General features: G+C 37.6%; 1 protein-coding gene across 2 annotated transcripts in view; it reads left to right on the top strand.

Annotated features, from left to right (window-relative positions):
• The window catches only part of OTOGL (otogelin like), a 144294-nt gene that overhangs the window by 93499 nt on the left and 31577 nt on the right, over window positions 1–19218 (top strand). For both annotated transcript variants that reach the window (XM_070407618.1, XM_070407617.1), the window contains 10 exons: window positions 109–387; window positions 2460–2577; window positions 7793–7872; window positions 8359–8412; window positions 10310–10380; window positions 13128–13305; window positions 13555–13697; window positions 14246–14269; window positions 14371–14463; window positions 17089–17278. In XM_070407618.1, coding sequence (XP_070263719.1) covers window positions 109–387; window positions 2460–2577; window positions 7793–7872; window positions 8359–8412; window positions 10310–10380; window positions 13128–13305; window positions 13555–13697; window positions 14246–14269; window positions 14371–14463; window positions 17089–17278 — 1230 coding nt within the window. The remainder of the gene's footprint in view (window positions 1–108; window positions 388–2459; window positions 2578–7792; window positions 7873–8358; window positions 8413–10309; window positions 10381–13127; window positions 13306–13554; window positions 13698–14245; window positions 14270–14370; window positions 14464–17088; window positions 17279–19218) is intronic.

Raw genomic sequence — 19218 nt, 5'->3', positions numbered from 1 at the left:
CAGCTTTGTTTTCATCAACTTTATAAGTACGTTTTATAATGCCAGTGTTGATAATCTGCTTTCTCCAGAGAACCCGGGGCTTGTCACATACACTGCTCTGTCTTTCAGCACCAGCACTTGTGTCCTTGGAATCTGCTGAAAGGCCAAACTACTTTCTCTATGTCCACAACAATGACACTCTTAGTTTGAAACTGTGGCAGGTGAATTCAGCGTTTCATCGAAGAGCCACATTTTTCCACCACCAGGGCCTGTGGATTCCTGGTTACAGTGCATTTGAGTTATACAGCAAGAAAGGCTTTTTCATCACACTCACGGATTTTACTGTCAAAGCATCAAAATACGATGATTCGGAAGAATTTAAACATGCAAGTAGCTTCAGCATAGAAGGTGTGTTACCTGAGGTCTTCAAAGGGAGAGTAAATAGATAATTTACATAATGGCAGCTTTTAATTTTAAATCATTCTTAATGAAGTATAAGTATATGGAAATAATAATACCTACTTCATAGGGTTATTGTATAGCATAAGTTAATTGGTAAATTGCCTACAACAGCCTTGAATAATTTATTTTTAGTTATTGACCCAATTATTACTTTCAATGCTGTCTGGGCTTTAGAAATAGAGCTCACCCGTGTCTCACGGATGTCTAGCGTTTGTATCTACTTTTTGTTTCCTAGAAGACAACTTCTCAATAACCTGATTCTTAACGATAAAGACAACATGTTTATCTCTGTCCTTTGAGTACTGGGGTGTCTGGTTCCACTGACCTCTGGAAGACTTCCCTGGTTCCGAGGGAACCTGATCTTATTTCTAGAGATCCTTAGAGAGCCATAGCCATTGCGTTTTCTGAGTTTCAGAGAGCAATCCTCACTGCCTCATTCAATGTTTAAATCTCATGCTTTATTTTCAAAACCTAGGAGCTAGCTATCTGTCTTGGTTGTCCCACACACGCCCTTTCAGTGTAACGTACCCTTGTCAGTATGAGAAAAGTAGTCATTGGCCTTTTCTGTTGTGGATACATTTCTGTATACCTGGATAGTCTTTGAATTTTAGGTAATTCAAATTGAGCTTCAAGAAAGGTTTCTGTATTCATGAGAAAAAGAACCACAGACATGCCTATGCAACATTCAATAGGGAGGATGTGATATTTTTTACATGAATTTACTTAAAAGTCAAAATTTTACAAACCTATATATCCCCTCCAATCTAGAAATATGCTTCATTAGAACTAGACCCGGCAGTTCCACCTGATCTGTGGACAACTATAGCCAATGGCGTCATCAAAATCTCAGAAATGGATCTTTGTGGGCTTCCTAAACATAAGAAACACTAGGGGTCTACTCTCATCTTGGAACCAATCCTCTCCCAGACCCACAACCTCAGTAATGCAGGTCTAGCAGTCACGCTAAACTTTATATGAATAGATGCCTTCCAAAAAGTATTATTTTCCTTCCCATTCCATGGAATTGAGTTCTGTATCCAGAGTCCAAGAAACATAATCTGTTACCTGAACTCTCTCTCTTATGGAGCTCTGCAGAGATAATTTTGGACTGCTGCAGAAGGAGAGGTCTATGAAGGGAGAGTATTAGCAGAATTTACAAAAAAATATTTAATCAAGGGAGGTTTTATAACTGTAAGCATGTATTATTATTATTTTTTATTTTTTTATCAGATAATACTTACCATGTACAAGGTACTGTGCTAAGTTCCGGGAGAAGAATACACATGGAGTGTTCTCCCTAGGTTTGATGTCAGGTGACCAGTTTTTGGTCTTGCCATTTTTTAACTGTTTGAACTTGGCAAGTTACTTGGCTCCTCTGTGCCCCAACTTCTCATTAATACAATGGAAATAATACCTATTCAACACGGTTGTTATAAAGATAAAATATAATGATAGAAAAATTACTTGGTAAAAAATAAAATTCTGAACAAGTGTTTAATACTATTATGAAATGTAAATCAATGGGAATCCACTAAACATAAAGGAAGAATATTAAAAAATTTCCTAGGCCTCTTCCAACATTGCTTTTTAAAATATTTGAAAGACAAACATTTAGATATTCAACCTGAGTATGAGAAGCTTTAACCAATTGCAATGCTTCACCCTAGCCCTGCCTTTTCCACAGCGTTAGTGGTCAAAGAGGGAGAGGGGGATCAATCCCTGGAAGAATTACTATCACAAATCATTATTTTTCAAGATGCACCTAAAAATATATATAATCTAGCCCTAACCGGTTTGGCTCAGTGGATAGAGTGTCAGCATGCGGACTAAAAGGTCCCAGGTTCGATTCCGGTCAAGGGCATGTACCTTGGTTGTGGACATATCCCCAGTGGGGGGCATGCAGGAGGCAGCTGATCGATGTTTCTAACTCTCTATCCCTCTCCCTTCTTCTCTGTAAAAGATCAATAAAATATATTTAAAAATATATACATAATCTAAGCTTTATTTTTTTCCACTAGAAATCCAGGCAGTAGTGCCTTACAGGAGGATGTGTGAATGGAGATACGAACCTTGTGCCACTCCCTGTTTTAGAACGTGTAGTGATCCTGAAGCACTGGCATGTAAATTTCTTCCACCGTAAGTCACGTTTAAACATTCAATAAACTTGTTTTATGTTATACAAGTGATAGTAATTAAGGGTTGGCTATGTGCCAGGAATTCTAGCTGCTACTGATACAGCAGTGAACAAAATAGATGAAGTGTCTATCCTTATGTAGCTTCAATTTTGTTGGGGTAAGGCAGAGATTAAACAAATAAAATGTAAATATATAATGCAATATATTATTAGGTGGCAATATGTGTTATGGAAAAAATGAAGGTAAGGGATACTGGGAGCATAAGGCATGTGTGTATTTGACACATGTGGTCAGGGAAGAACACACTCATAGGGTGGCATCTGCTCGGAGATCTGAAGCAAGAGGGGCCTGGCCCTGTGGATACCTGGGGAAAGATCCTTTCCATATGAGAGCAGTACAAAGGTCCTGTACTAGGAATGTTGGAGGCTTAATAAGGGGCCAGGCTAGTTGGAGAAAAGCGAATAAGAGTGAGAGAGGAAAGAAATGAGAACAGAGACTCATAGTGGTGGACAAGTAATTTAGGACCTTATAGCCTGTTGTGAGGATGTTGTCTTTTTTACTGAGTAATGCCCTGCTGTATTTTGGGCAGAGGAGTGACATGATCTGACTTATTTATTTTATTTTTTCTTTTATCATTATTTTTAATAAATATATTGTTATTGATTTTAGAAAGGAAGGGAGAGGGAGCGAGAGATAGAAACCTCAATGATGAGAGAGAATCATTGATCGGCTGCCTCCTGCACATTTCTTCTTACTGGGGATCGTGTTTGAAACCCAGGCATGTGCCCTTGACCAGAATCGAACCTGGGACCCTTCAGTCCACAGGCCAATGCTCTATCCACTGAGCAAAACTGGCTAGGGCTTATTTTATTTTTCCATCACCATTTATCCCTTCTATGCCCCCTTCTACCTCCACCTTCTCCCCTGTCCCCTGCAATCACTACACTCCTGCCCATGTCCATGACTCACAGAAAGTTTACTTAGGCTGTTGTAGTGAGAATAGACTATTGGGCAAAGGGAAAGACAAGAGCAGAACTGATCAGTAATATAAACAAGACATGGAAGGAAGTTGATTGGTAGTCCTAGAGGTTCTGAGAAGTGGACAGATTCTGAATATATTTTGAATTTAGAGTTACAGAGTTTGCTGATGGATTTGATGTCAATTATGAGAGAAAGTGGAGTTAAGGACTGAAGTTTTGGTCTCAGCAATTTTTAGGTGGAACAATATGAAACTGTCATTTTTGTAATTATAACTGGTGAAGTATCAGCAAATTTGAATGATTCAATTTAATGGAAGGGCTGAATGCCATTTACTGAAGTAAGGCAATGTGAGGAAGAGCAGCGTGGGAGAAAAGTCAGGAATTTGGTTCTGAGGATTTAATTTAATTAAAAATATACTTTGATTGATTTCAGAGAGGAAGGGAGAGAGAGATAGAAACTTCAATGATGAGAGAGAATCACTGATCAGCCACCTCCTGCACACAACCCAGGCATATGACCTGACCTGGAAATGAACCATGACCTCCTGGTTCATAGGTCGATGCTCAACCACTGAGCCATGCCAGCTGGGCTGATTCTGGGGATTTTAAAATTGAGACTGAAAATTGTTCATTGGATTGGGCAACCTGGAGAATAGGAAGAGGCAAAATGGAGACAGAGTGCCAGTGGTTTTTGTGTTTGTTTTTAAGGAGAACAGAGAGATGGAGCAATGGTGGGAGGGAATGTTTTTGAAAGAATCAATTTACTTACATTAGACATTAATGGGCTTTTATTCTGTGACAAACATTGGCACTAGAAGAGTTCCTGTACATAATGCCTGAGACAGAGCCGCTCTTTAAAGGAGCTCAGTCTTTTGGAAGGAGCGAATCATGAAAGGGGGCTGGGAGAATGACAACAACTGGCGCATTAGAGTGCTGACAGCATAACGCACTGTGCTAAATGCTGTAAACGGGTAATCTCATTATTCCCATTTCAGAGGGGAAAACCAACTGAGACAAAGAAGTTGAACAAATGTGCCCAGTCTAGGTCACATTTTGTAGGCAGTGGAACCAGGGTTTCAACCACGACACCCTGTTGGGTATCTAGGGTTAGGTGGGGCAGAGAGAAGAAAATGATATATTTTTTTGCTTATTTTCTTAAAGCAACAACAACAACAACAACAACAACAACAAAAACACACACCAAAATAAAATCATGCCTAACAAATTTTTCTGAAAAGGAGATGTCTTCAATCACTGGGACCCCTCACATTAACAGACCTATTTCCTTGTAGCTATTAGGGCTTTGAGAAAAACAGGGGTCTCATAGTGAGGAGTGCACTTGGAGAAGGAAAGAAGGAAGGGAAGAAAGGTGGAAGGGAGGAAGGGAGGAAAGGAGGAAGGGAGGAAGGGAGGAAGGGAGGAAGGGAGGAAGGGAGGAAGGGAGGAAGGGAGGAACCATAGAAGGAAGACATGGAGGGAACACAGGGCAGGGCTGACCCTGGCACTGGGGAGGAAATGAAGCTATATTTTGAAGTAGCATTTGGCTAGTGTCTTACTTCTTATGCCACATAAGCCATCTCTGAGGTGTTTGAACCCAGATCCTCAGTGCTCCCATTGTTTGGTCGATAGCTATCCCAGAATTTCTCTTTTGGTATGTTTAGGATGCAGAGAAGAGACTCAGAATGAAACTTCACCCCTGCTGAACTGTCTTTCATTTCTGCCTTCTTCTCTATCTCTACCTCTTCCCCTTCCCATGCTGAGGAGCCAAATTATTGCTCCTCCTAGTACTCTAAGTCCTGAGGGGAGACCCAAGTACTGAGCTGGGCTTCAACATGGCATTGTACCCCTCCTCCAAGTCTCCAACAGAATCACCACATTTTTTCTTGATAATTGCAATTTCTGGCACATATCAAGTGTTAAAAATATCCAGTGGAGGTTATAACTTTTATGAGATAAGATACCAACTAGCATACCATAGAGGCCATATGTAAATATAGTTATTCCTATTATGTAATATACCCATTAAAAGAACCGTTATGCATTGGAGATATTCTATTTATCTGTCAGAAGTTGAGTAGATTACCAGTTGTATGACAAGATAAATAGGAACTTACCAGGAAGACATTTTAAAATAATAAGTTACTGGTTTGGGGAAACTGTTTTAAGAGGATGTCTGTGGTTTTGACTTTCATAAAGCAATTGGAAAATAATTGAGTTGCATAAAAATAATATTTATTTAATTTAATGAGAAGCAACTGGCCCTTATCTTTTTAGCAATCTAGTAACTTTAATTTTTTTTTTTTTTGCTTGACAAAATGTAGAGTTAAATAGGAATATCACATACTGGCTAAAATTGCATTATTCACAATTTTTTTATTTTATGGAATAAACAGCTAAACTGTTTATGTTTAAAAAAATCATTTGTAAAGGAGGCATCCAAGAGATAGCTAAATATGTCTCATGTGAAAAGAGAAATAGGCTGTTCTTGGTTTTTACTGTTGTCTGGATTTCCTTCCATGAATAAGTGCCCTCTGGTGGCAACACTAACTCCTAGTTTCAAGTTAGTTCATTTCCCTCCTGAATTTTAAAGAGGCCTTGAATATTTTTTATTCAAATTTCTTTGTTTTAAATATGAGGCGATTAGAAATATTTTAAAATATTAAAATAGCCCTAACCGGTTTGGCTTAGTGGATAGAGCGTCGGCCTTCAGACTGAAAGGTCCCAGGTTCGATTCTGGTCAAGGGCATGTACCTAGGTTGCGGGCACATCCCCAGTAGGGGGTGTGCAGGAGGCAGCTGGTCGATGTTTCTCTCTCATCGATGTTTCTAACTCTTTATCCCTTTCCCTTCCTCTCTGTAAAAAATCAATAAAATATATATTTAAAATATTAAAATATTATTAAAATATTATTACGACCTGCTAGTGTATTTGAGAGGCAGATAAGCAAGACTTTTTTACAACAATTTTTGCATTAATTCTCTCAAGCGTGGATGAATCCAATGATTGGTTGTACACAAAGGATTGCATTTATTTCATTTGAATCAGAATGAATTGGATTCTGAGCTCCAACAGGATGGGAAGAAATAAGTAATCTCAGTTATCATCTTGGCTTTATTGCCTTGGAAAAAAGCATTCTGATGGTTCCTCCTGTCCCTGGCCCAGGATGCTCAAGTCCATGACTTCTTGAAGTCTGGGACTCTCACTCGCTTCTGTGCCATGCACACAAACTGGGGGGCCTTACGAAGACCAGTCAACCTCGGGCTTGAAATCAAGTGTTAAAAATAAAGAGATTCAGTGGAAATTATAACTTTTATGAGAAAAGATACCAACTAGCATACCATAGAGGCCATATGTTATTCCTATTCATAATATACTCATTAAAAGAACTGTTATGCATCAGAGATATTCTATTTATCTGTCCGAAGTTGAGTTTGGTTCCCAGTCTCCATAGGCTCATTTAAAATCATCTCCTCCCGGGCCACCCTGCTACAAATTTGGGCACAGGCCCTGATGCCCTTGAGAACTGTAGCCTCTACCCTTCCCCGCCCTGTTTTCAATGAACTACAACCATGTCCCTTTTACCCAGAGATTCCAAATGCCTTTTCAGTGATTTTAGGCAAGTCAAGCCATTGAGATTCTGTTTTTGTTCTACCAGCATCATTAAGGCAAGGATGGTTCAAAGAATATACCTACCTGCTTGGATGAGGGGGCTTGCATAGGAATGGAAAGTACAATGAACGGCCCTGGCTTGTGTGTGTCGTCCCATCCCCCGAAAGGTTGCCGCTTCCATTCCTGATCAGGACACATGTATGGGGGCCAGGGGGCAACCAATTGATGTGTTTCTCTCATACATCGATGTTTCTCTCTCTTCCTTAGCCTCTCTCTTAAATCAGTAAAAAGAAAGTACAATAAATGTAGTTTAAAATCACAATAAATGATTCTTCTGCATTTCTACTGATTTATAGAACATAGCCTTAATGTGTCCCAAACATAAGTGTATGCTGAATGGTCTAGGTTCAAATTATGTTTTAATTATGAGTGGTACCTCTTTATGATCCACTAGCTTGTGATTGTGTAAAATGAGGAATGATGGAGTGGTAGCAAATAGAGAACTCCTTAGTGCTTGGCAAGAAGAATAGAAGAATTATAGGAAAAATATATCTTGATTGTATATATTAACTGCAGTATACTTTATATGATAAACTTTTTTCATTTTGATTTTTTTTTAATGTAAAGTGTTGAAGGATGCTTGCCCTACTGCCCTAAACATATGATCCTTGATGAGATCACCCTCAAATGTGTTTATCCAGGAGACTGTAAGTGTGAACCCTACTTACTTTATTCTGGAAAAGTAAAACACTTGAACATATTTTTCTCTATGCTGGCAAGTGGTTTTATTTTTCATTTTTCCCCCCATTGACTCCCTCCAGCCCACCCCCACCCCCCACCCCAGGCCTTCACCATCCTAATGTCTCTGTCCATGGGTTATGCATATATACATACAAGGTCTTTGGTTGATTACCTCCCACCTCCCCACCCTCCCTCACCTTCCCTCTGAGATTCCACACTTGTGAACAGAAGTTTTAGATGGACAATATACATTGTAAGATTCTTCTTCAATAGCCTTTGCATTGTCTTTTCATTTCTAATTACTTTTCAAAGAAAGCAAATCTTCTCTCTAACATTTCTCCTGTGTTCTCTCTCCTCAAACATTTTCCTCCAAGCTAAAAATCCCTCTATGAACTATGTGGGTCTCACCTTAAACAAAACTAATTAAGGGAAGTCTCTTTGCTTCTTTGTAGGCATACCTCTGATTCCCATGTCACCAGGTAAGCTATCTCTACCCATATGTACTGGTATTGTTACAATTATAGACACTAGAATAGCATTGTGTAATTTAAGTCTTAGCACACTTATAACAATGGCTGGTATTGGTACTCTCCCATCCCCTGGAAAACCTAGCTGTCAGTTGTTTTGTTAGGTAGATGGGTCAGCATAACACCATTTCTAAATGACTTCTGCATTCGGTCCACCTCCTTTTCCCTTTCAATGAGTATAGATAACAAAGATTCCCAGCACTTTTTTTTTTTTTTTTGCCTAGAATTTAGGTTTTATCAAATCCTACTTAAATTTTCACAGTGATTAGGCCGACTCTAAAAATACGTTAATGCAAAGGACATCATCCTTTAATCACTTCCATTCCTGTTCCTGTGCTCTGTCCCAGCCTTTGGAGGATGCATTCTGGGCCCATACCCTGGCTTCTCTCCCTCACTATGAAACTTGCCTCAGAAAAGGATTAATACATCTACTCATAGCGAGGCTTGACAAACTTAATTTAGAGAAGCTCAGATATTTATTCTTCAATTTACTTGACAAGATTTAATTGAGTGTCAACTCTGCTAGGCAGTGTCCTGGCGCTGGGGGGAGGACAGGAGAAAGGTGATTAAGACACAGCCTCTACCCTTAAACTGCTACTAGTCCATAGGTTGTTATGATATTACAATAGGGGTAATACAAGCAGTAGACATTCCTGTCTACTCGTACTAATTTTGGAGGTATGGTCTCAGAAGGTAGCAGAAGGTAGGAGTTGGATAGACTAGTAGGAGGAGGAAGTGTGCTCTCCAGCTGGAAGGGGAAGCATGTGCAAAGGCCTGTAACTGAGAGACCATGACACACAGAGGGATTTGCTAACCTAACAATAGGCCTTTCAAAGTGAGAGGCAACAAGAAATGTATTGAGATCCATAAGAATAGCCATTCCGAATGCACTGATTCAGGCAGAAGCCCAAAGAATGTTCGAATTTGGAGACAAAGGCAATGGGAATTTATGAGATTGGGCAGGGGAACAACTGCATCAACAGAAGGAAGGCATTTCTATTGATGCAGATAACAACATAGTGTTGTGAATTTTAAACAATGTTTTTAATTTTCAGTCCAGTAGTCATCAGTCCAGGGGTCACCACTGCTTTCTTGTTATCTTTGCAAACAGTTTTTTTTGGAGCACAATGCTGCCCTAGGTTCACTCCAAAGGCAGTGGTTCACTCCAGTTGCAACAATCTGAAGGTATGAGACATAAGATGTGCAGTTTCTCTGGCCTGGCAGCTTCCGCTCCGGTTTTAAAGTGGCTCTGTTTATATTATTGTTTACAAACTTCAAGCAGGTTAATGTATCTTGAGCATGTAGTGCGAGGGGAATTGAGCCAAGGGAAGGGATGGCACAGATGATCAGGGCCAGATCACCGAGTCCCTGGTAAGAAACTTAGATTTTCTTTCTAAAGACAATGGCAAGTCATTGAAAATTTTAATGAGTCCTGTGACATCTTCAAAATAATAGTCACAGTACTACCATCACTTCTAATTAGCTACCATTTATTGAGTACTTATTATGTACCAGGCATTGGACTAAGTTCTTTGCATACATTTAATCCTTATAAGAACTCTATGAGAGAGGCTATGTATATATATATATATATATATATATATATATATATATATATATATGCGCCAGTTAAAAGCCAGGACTCTGGAATCAAAATCTCTGAGTTTGAATTCTGTCTCAGACATTTACTAGCTTATCTCGCTGCACCTTAGTTTCCCTCTCTGTAAAATGACAAGAGTATTATTATCTACCTCACAGGGTTCTTGTGGGACTAAATGAAATAATCTATGTATATTTCTTAGTTTCTACCACCTGTGAATTTCATACACAATGGATATCATCCCACTAACAGAGAGGACATCTTCATTTCCAACAGGTCCAGAAACGGTTTCTCCACCAGTCACTGTGTCCGACATGCTAACACCCACCCCAGGTTTGGAATGTGAGGTAAGACTGAGTAATCTCTTCAACTATTGTGTCCTTTTCTGTTCAAGTGTCTGTATCACTATCCAAACGCTATTAAACTTTTCAGTGTAATCGCTAGTCTTTCTTTGCTAAAAGATAATAAGAAATATGCATTACTATTTTAACAATTGTATTTTTTAAACAGACCCAGATATTTCTTATTAATTAGGTGCTGGTCACACTGAAAAATATAAAATTCAAATGGGGACTTAAGTGTGATTCTTTAATAAATAGCTATCTAGTGTGGGCTTCTCTGTAAGTCAAGCATTCAAAAAATATTTATTAAGGAACTACTATGTGCCAGGCATTATGTAAGATGACAAAGACACAATGGTAAGCAAAGCAAGATAAGGTCATTGAACTCCAGAGCTTGTAATTGTCTGGGCTGAGACCTGAGCACTTATATCCTTACTCCAAATATGCTGTTTGTTCTAATAAAGTAATTACTTATTCAACCATTATTATTTCTAGGCAGGCACTATTAAGGTACCATGGATAAAACAATGTAAAAGCAGGCAAACATTTCTGTGCTTATGAAGTTTACATTTTATTGGAGGTTTAGAGACAATCAATAAGCAAAATATGTTCCGGAGTCATAAAAAATGTTAGAGGGTGCTGTTCAGGAGGAAAATGAAACTATTTTTAGTTATATGGTCAAAAGTTCTCACTGATGAGGTGATCCTATATAATAAAAGCCTAATATGCTAAGAGTCCTGTCATCCATTCAACCAATCAAAGCATAATACGCTAATGATATGCTAAGGCTGCTCAACCCTCACTATGACATGCACTGACCACCAGGGGGCAGACGTTCTGACCAGTAGCTTGCTGCTAGGGTCTGGGCTGATAGGGACTAAGCAAGACAAGCTGGCCATGCCCTGGAGCCCTCCCCTGCGCGATCCCTCCCTGGCTAGCCAACCTCCTGCATCCCTCCCCGGCCCCAGTCGTGCACCAGTGGGGTCCTTCAGCCTAGCCTGTGCCCTCTCACAATTTGGGACCCCTCAGGGGATGTCGGAGAGCCGATTTCAGCCCTATCTCACAGGCCAGGCCATGGGACCCCACTGGTGCACAAATTTGTGCACTGGGCCTCTAGTTTCATAATAAAAGTTCTGAAGAAGTTGAGATAGTGAGCTGTGTAGAGAATCAGAGAGTGTTCCAAGCAAATGCAAAGGCCCTGTGGTGAGGAAGCACCTGAAATATAAATCAAAAAACAAAACAAACACACACACAAACAACACCAACAAGGCCATTAAGTAAGGAAGGGATAAAATAGCAGCAAATAAATTCGATTATGTAAGCCCTTTTAGATGATTGTAAAGACCATGGCTTTTTTCCTAAATGACAGGATATCACATGGGATATTTTTGAGCAGAGGAATTACATGAGATAATTTGTTTCAGGGTTATTTTAGCTGCTGTGTTGAGAGCAGGGTGAAAGGAGACAATAGAACAAGTTAGGAGGCTATTGCAGGAATTTAGGCAAAAGACAATGGTGGCCTGGACCAGGTAACAGCAGTAGAGATGATGGATATATTTTGAAAAAAGAAGCTACAGAATTTGCTGAAGGATTAGATGTGAGGTGTGAGTGAAAGAGAAGTATCAAGGATTCTAAAATTTTTGCTGTGAGCAACTGAAGGATATAGTTGACATTAATTAGGATGGTGAAATTGTGGGAAGTGAAGGTTGGTTGGTTATAACCAAGAGCTCATTTTTGCCATGTAAAGATTGAGATTCCTTTTAGGTATCAAAAATCTGTGGATTTACAGATATGCTAAACATAGAGTTCACCTCAGAGGGTTGTTGTTGTGGGAATGAAATGGGTTAGTTTGAACAATGGGGAGCATAATAAGTGGTATAAATGTTTATCATTGCTATAATTATTACCATGATTTAAATAGAATGTAATTTATAAACTGAAAACACACCACTTATTTAACTCTTGTCTGTCTAGAAGTCTGTGAGCTATACCTTGCATTGATAATTTATAATGATTCTACCCAACAGTCAAATTGACCTCACATAGGAATTTTTAATGAAATACTAGGATATAATTAAGTTGTAATTTTTAAAAAATTGACACTAACAGAGATTAGATTCAATACTAGCTTTACACAATGTAATATGACAGGTTGAGAGCCACTATATAAGTCTGCTTGCAAAACACTAAGCTAGATAAATTAGGATAAGACTTCAACTTGCTCAGATTTCTGAGTACATGGGCAATTCTGATATCAAGTCAATATTGAGATAAAGTTGAAATAAAATGTTCATACTGAGTATTTTAGAAAGGTTACATCAACAAAAAGTTGTAGTAAAATTTTAATTGTTCATCTTTCAAAGGCTGTCATATGTAGGGAATATAGACTATAGGCAATGTGAATGGAAATTTTAAAAAATATATGCAATGATATATTACTCAGCAATAAAAAAGGAATGCAATCTTGACTTTTGTGACAACATGAATGGACCAGAAGGGTATTATGCTAAGTGAAATAAGTCAGACACAGAAAGAGAAATACCATATGATTTTACTTATGTGTGGAATCTAAAAATACAAAACAAAAACAAGTGAATAAACAAAACAAAACAGGACCATAGATACGGAGAACAAGCTGAGGGTTGCCTAAAGGGGATAAAGACAAAACATTTAAAAATAATTGAAAACATTAGTTGAAAATGGGGGGAAAATCACCGATTTTCTTTATTTCTTTCTTTTTGTTTTTACAACAGCCTCAACAATTTGATCCTGTTTATAATTGTAGCCAATATATATGCCTTAATATGGAATGGAAGTTGTACAACTGGTCTCTCAATTGCCCAAAGGACTTGGAAATGCCTGACTGCGGTTTCCGGGGAAGGCCTGTTCAAGTGAACACTGATATCTGCTGCCCTGAGTGGGAATGTCCTTGTGGGTTTGCATTTCTTACATCGTTATCAATTTTTGATCAGGAGGAGGTTGTAATTTTTTTGAGCCGATCACCTCATCAAGCCAAAGTTATTGTTGGGCATTCTTCATTTGATTTGTGATTTTGGTTCCCAGTATGTAACCTTTAGATTTGCTTTTTGTCAAACATGATAAGACTAATTTAAAGCAACTGTTACTACAAATAGAAATAATTAGTAACTAAGGAAATCCACTCTCCAACATTTCTTTTAGGTCGGTGTTCCATGTTGTCAGAATTGAGCATCATTACGTTTGATGGAAACAATGCAGCATTATATAGTATGGCTTCTTATATCTTAGTACGAATTCCTGGGGAAATTATAGTTGCTCATATTGAAAAATGCTCCATGAATCAGGTAAGTTCAATTCTTTTGTTCCCCACATAGATTTTACTAGTAAATACTGAACTTCCAATAGCTCTCATAACAAATACTAAGTGAGAAGTACAAAGGTAATACTGAGCTGATGGAATTATCAACATGACGATAATAACTTATGAAAATTTGTTAATCTATATTAAAAAGAAGAAGAATCAAATGAGATCATTGCACATTTATATATTCAAGCTCTTAAGATCTGAGGAAAATTTATTTTTTATTATTATTTAAAGTATTACATATAGCATTACATATGTCTCCTTTTCCCCCATTTTCCTCCCCCCGAAGTTCCATTCTTTTGTCCTTTCTTCATAAATCTACAGCTGGAGTATGTTGCAACATTAGGTATTCCTAGAGTAAGAAGGGGCTCAAGAACTCACTGACATTTATCTTCTGGTACTTAAAACAAAAAATGTTTCATGTTACTATATTTAGAGGCATATAATAGTAATCCAAAAAAAGTTTTTAAAAGTCAAGTAGTATTTTTCTTTTAAAAATGTTTTCTCTTTATGCTTTTTTCTTTGCAGAATGAGGACTCATTTCAAAAGCTAGTGAGTATTTGTGAAGTGTTTAGTAAATTACTTCTGTTTATTGCTAAAATTATGTTTATTAACTTTACAAAGTTTTTTATTTCTTTTTTCCCAAAATTAAGGCTTCTTCTGAAAGAATCTCTGGACTTTGTTTTAAGAGGTTAAATTTGACAACATCTATACATAAAATACTTGTCAATCGGGCAGCAAGAAAGGTAAGAATACAAACCTTAAAAATATCCTTGCCTTAGATATAATTAAGAAATTATATAAATACAATTTATTTCCAAAAAGAGGAAAATTAAACATATCAGTGGAGTTTTATTGCTATTATGTCTAATCATTGTTTTCATGGGCAGCCTAAAAGTGTTTCTTAGTATTATATTCCTCTTTCCATAACGTGCCAACTGTTGCAAATATTTCTCTCCTTGTGCGGTTAACTGCAACAGCCATGTGAAATATGCTAAAGCCTTCTTGGGTAAGGTAAGTGGCCAATCTTCTTAGTGGCAGAGTTAACCTTAGTCTTCCAAATTAAACACAATGGAAATGACGTGAAGAAGAGGGATCATAAGGCTGAAAACAGTAGTTGCCATGAATACCAGGATGAAGACCACCAAAAGAATCAATGGAAGCAGTAGTTTTGAAATGTTGATGCCATTACTTTTTCAGTGAATAAGTGATAGCTAAAATAAGAAAAATAAAGGAATAGTTAACTGTATTGAAATATACTGAAGAAGGGCAAGGTATATAAAAGTTGGAAAAGATCTATTTAGTTTTATAGGAAAATGTTTAAAAAGGCTTTATAATATAAAAATATAAATATATATTCCCAAAGAATATATTTACCAGATAGGAGTGAGTTATAAGCCAGATGCCTCACTCAGATACAAATGGTTCTCTCAAAAATATAAGAAAATAATGTGTAAAAAATCTTTTTGCTTGAAATGGATGAGACATTATAGACTTTCTGGAAATAATTTCATTAACACAGGACCATAGATTCTAGACTAGAAACAATATTAAAATAATCATTCAAAGAACTTATATACTTATATGCTTAGCCCATGGTCACGGGCAATAGGATAGTGAACACCTGGGGTGGGTGGGTGGGTAGAGACTGGGAGAAGGGGGGGAAAAAGGGGAGGGAATGGGAGATATCTATAGTACTATCAACAATAAAAATATATTAAAATAAATAAAATAATCCTAAAATAGTAAGGTGTTAAATTTTAAGTAAACTTTAAAAAATATATGAATGCAGTCCTTTTGAATGATAGTATTCATATATACCTTTGATTTTTATGAGGTTGATATATTAACAGGAAGTGAATGGGAAGTGAATTCAAACCTGGTGTGCTATTATTGTAAGCATTTGGGTTTGTTTTTTGCCTCAGCTGAACTTGTCACTGGTCATGTATTTAGTTAAAAACTAATGAATTTTAAAAAATCACTTAGTGAGCGTTTACATGATAAAAACAACACAGGTCCTGATCTCAAGTTACTTGTAGTTGTGTGTGGGATGCATAACTGTAATTATGTGCCAATTAGAAAGCAGTAGGAGGTATAGTGACAGAGTTATGACCAAGACCTTATGGAAACAAAAAGAAGGTTCATTTAGTGCAGTTTGTAGGAGGGTCAAGTAAGTAATTTTGGAAGTGACACCTGAAATAAATCTTAAAGAATGAGTAGAAATTAACAGGCAAGTGGAGAGATGTTTTAGCTCAAGGGTGACAGTATGAGAAAGATGTAAAGATGAGAAATTAGGTGGTTGGTCAGGTATAAACTTCGACAAATTTACTGCTGGTTGCAGTTCATGCTTCCATGTCATTGCCATTATTTAAAGCACTGTTTTTCAAAGTATTATCCTTGGACTGCCTGCATCTGTATTACCAGGAGTACATGATAAGAATACAGTCAGGAATCTCACTCAAACCTAGGAACTGGAATCCCTGGGAATTCTAATCTTTACTAACCTTGGCAGATGACTGTTATAAACATTAGAGTTAAACACTAAATTAGAAGACCATAGAAAGAACCAGCTTAAAGAAAATATCCTGAAAGTAACTTTATTAGCTTATATTCATGTTAGTAGGTAGCGGTGTAGTCAACATATATTGAGGGAAATAGACAAAAAGCTTATTTACAGAAAAAAATAAAGCTGTTTTTTGCATGTGTTTTTATTGTTTTTGAGAGAAACACATTGATTGGTTGCCTCCTGCATGAGCCTTGACCAGGGCCCTGGCCGGGAAGAAGCCTGCAACCGAGGTATGTGCCCTTGACCAGAATCAAACCCGGGACCCTTTGGTCCACAGGCTGATGCTGTATCCACTGAGCCAAACTGGCTAGGGCAAAAGTTAAGTTTTGAAGAAAATAAAGGGCAATGAGGTTAAAACAAATACTGAATACAGCAAGACACAGCAAAGAAAAAATAAAAGAGCTTTGAAGTTATGAGACGCTATGGCAGCACCAGGGAAATAAATTTTTAAAAACTTAAAGTATAGTTTATATTAAATAGGAAGAAATGGGATAATCTGAAAACTCCTAATTTTAATAAATGTATATTTATTTATTTATTTTTCATTGATTTTTTTTTTTGAGAGAGAGAGACACACACACACACACATATTGATGTGAGAGCAAAACATGGATTGGCTACCTCCTGCACGCCCCCTATTAGGGATTGAGCCACAACATGAGCATGTGCCCTGCCCAAGAATCCAACCAGCAATCTTTTGGTGCATGGGACAATGCCAAACCACCTTAGCCACACTGGCCATGGCTAATAAATATTTAAAGATAAAAATTTTACTGACAGATGTAAATGCATTATGTAATTACAGGTAGAAGTGGATTCTATTGTTGTGCCTTTGCCCTTTTCAAATCAAGAACTGTTGATAGAGGATTCTGGTACAATGTACGTGATTACAACTCCAGCTGGACTAATCATAAAGTGGGCTCATCTCACAGGAATCTTAGACATTCATTTTGGCTTTCAATTTAACTTGTCCTCCTCCACAGAAGGACTTTGTGGTGGGTATTGCTCTTCAAATCTTAATTTCTTCTAACTTTTCTTTCCTGTTCATTTTACACTGTTTTGGCACCTATTGCCAGATCTTTTTGATTCTAGATGTGATATTAACTTTCAGTGACCTATGGGAATATTGAAGGAAGTAATGGTTTCCAATGAATGGATTAAGAAGCAAGAGATAACAGTTCAATGTGGGTATTTTATGGAGCCATATTCTCACTATTAATATAATATTGCTTATATTTCTACTAGCTCTTCTTTATTAAGCATTAATGAAGTGTCAGGCATTATTTTACTTACTTCAACTCATTTAATTATAACTATTGCCCTATGAATAGGCACTAGCATTAATTTGTAAGTGACAAAAATGAGGCATAGAAAGGTTAAAAATAACTTTTTATTATTAAGTATAAAGCCTAGATGTACCTTTACACCTCAATTTAATATCACAATACAGGGTGGGGCAAAAGTAGGCTTATAGTTGTTCACATGGAATATAATACAATAATTAATAAAGAATACTACAAGAATATGTTGTTTCATGTACTTACAACTGTAAACCTACTTTTGCCCCACCTTGTATGTTACATAGATACAAAGAGTTTCAAGCCAAAGAAAGCAAATTAGAAATATAAAAAAGAATAATACTGGCTCTGGTGTCTGCTGGTAAGTTAAGCAGTGCTATCCCTTTACAGTTCTGCTCAACATCAATTTCCTCACCTTTAAAATGGGGATAGTAATATCTGCCTTCATGATTGTTGATAGAATTGTATGTGAAAGTGATTGTAAAAACACATAACATATTGCTTTATACACAGTCAACAAATGTTATTACATGTTTGCTACCTACGGTCAGCCCCTAAGCTTCCTGACCTCCACTGTGGGGTTGGTTGAAGGGAAATGTGGGTGCTCTTGGGATCCCTAGATTGGGTGCTGGCTGATAAAGTTGCAGTGAACAAGAATATGGCCCAAGTTGAGCATGGACACTAGGATGGGAGGTCTCTATTGACACCTCATTTTACATAGCGCTGTAAAGTCTGTGGGGGTGCTGGTTGAAGTTGCAATGGAAACTATTTTTACTAGAAATTAGAAGTGTTTAGGTTTAAAAACAGTAGCTGCTTTATAACATAGTTCTCTTGAGTTTTTTGAGGTATTTTTTTTTTCTTTGCACTGTACTCAATTCTCTGCATATTTACAAGGGCCGGGGCTACCATGGCAGCAGCAACCTTTATTGATAGTGATATAAGATTTGATCCTGGAAAAAATGTTTAACTCACTTCTTTTATAGCTGAGAGCCTTAGAAATTAAGAAAAAAATATGTCTTCAAATAGGGTGGGATTCAGGTAAGTTATGATCAGGTTACAGATCCATTTCTCTGTACTTCCCTTGTCTCTGCACTCCACTGGATGAAGAGCAAGCTCCATCCTCAGTCTGGCCTTCCTCAAGGAAGGTAGGCTGTAGCAAGTCAATGCGTGATAGCCATCAATAGGCCATGTCATCCCAAGGAAGGGGGGTTGTCTATGTCCTAGAATATCGAGGTCAAATTCTTAGCTTGGCAATGGTTGTCCTAATGTTGAACATATCTCTGTGTCTGGTGACTGCCATGAGCTGACTAGTTTATGCCTGGATTGCTTGTAACAGTTTTTAATAAAAGGTGTGCAATTCAGGCCCCTCTCCTGGAGGGTGTCATGCACCAGGTGATGAGGCAGGGATGATTTCTGAAAGGGATAATTTAATGTTTTCAGGCAGGGTTTTCTTGGGGGAGTGGATGCCTGGAGTCAATCACCAATTGGCCACTATTGTGGGGAATACCTGACAGACTTAAGAACTTGTTCTTAAATTAGGAGATAGTGCTAATAGTGGAAAAGCATAAGGACAGAACCGATTTCCTCTTTCTTTACTTTCTATGATCCTTTCATATATCTTGACTTCTAGGATCATT

The sequence above is a fragment of the Myotis yumanensis genome, unplaced genomic scaffold (genome assembly GCF_028538775.1).
Source record: "Myotis yumanensis isolate MYYU_CA2020_CCGP unplaced genomic scaffold, mMyoYum1.0.hap1 SCAF_3, whole genome shotgun sequence".
NCBI lineage: Eukaryota > Metazoa > Chordata > Mammalia > Chiroptera > Vespertilionidae > Myotis > Myotis yumanensis.
The sequence above is the reverse complement of the archived record's forward strand: the minus strand, read 5'-3'. Positions and strand labels throughout refer to the sequence as shown.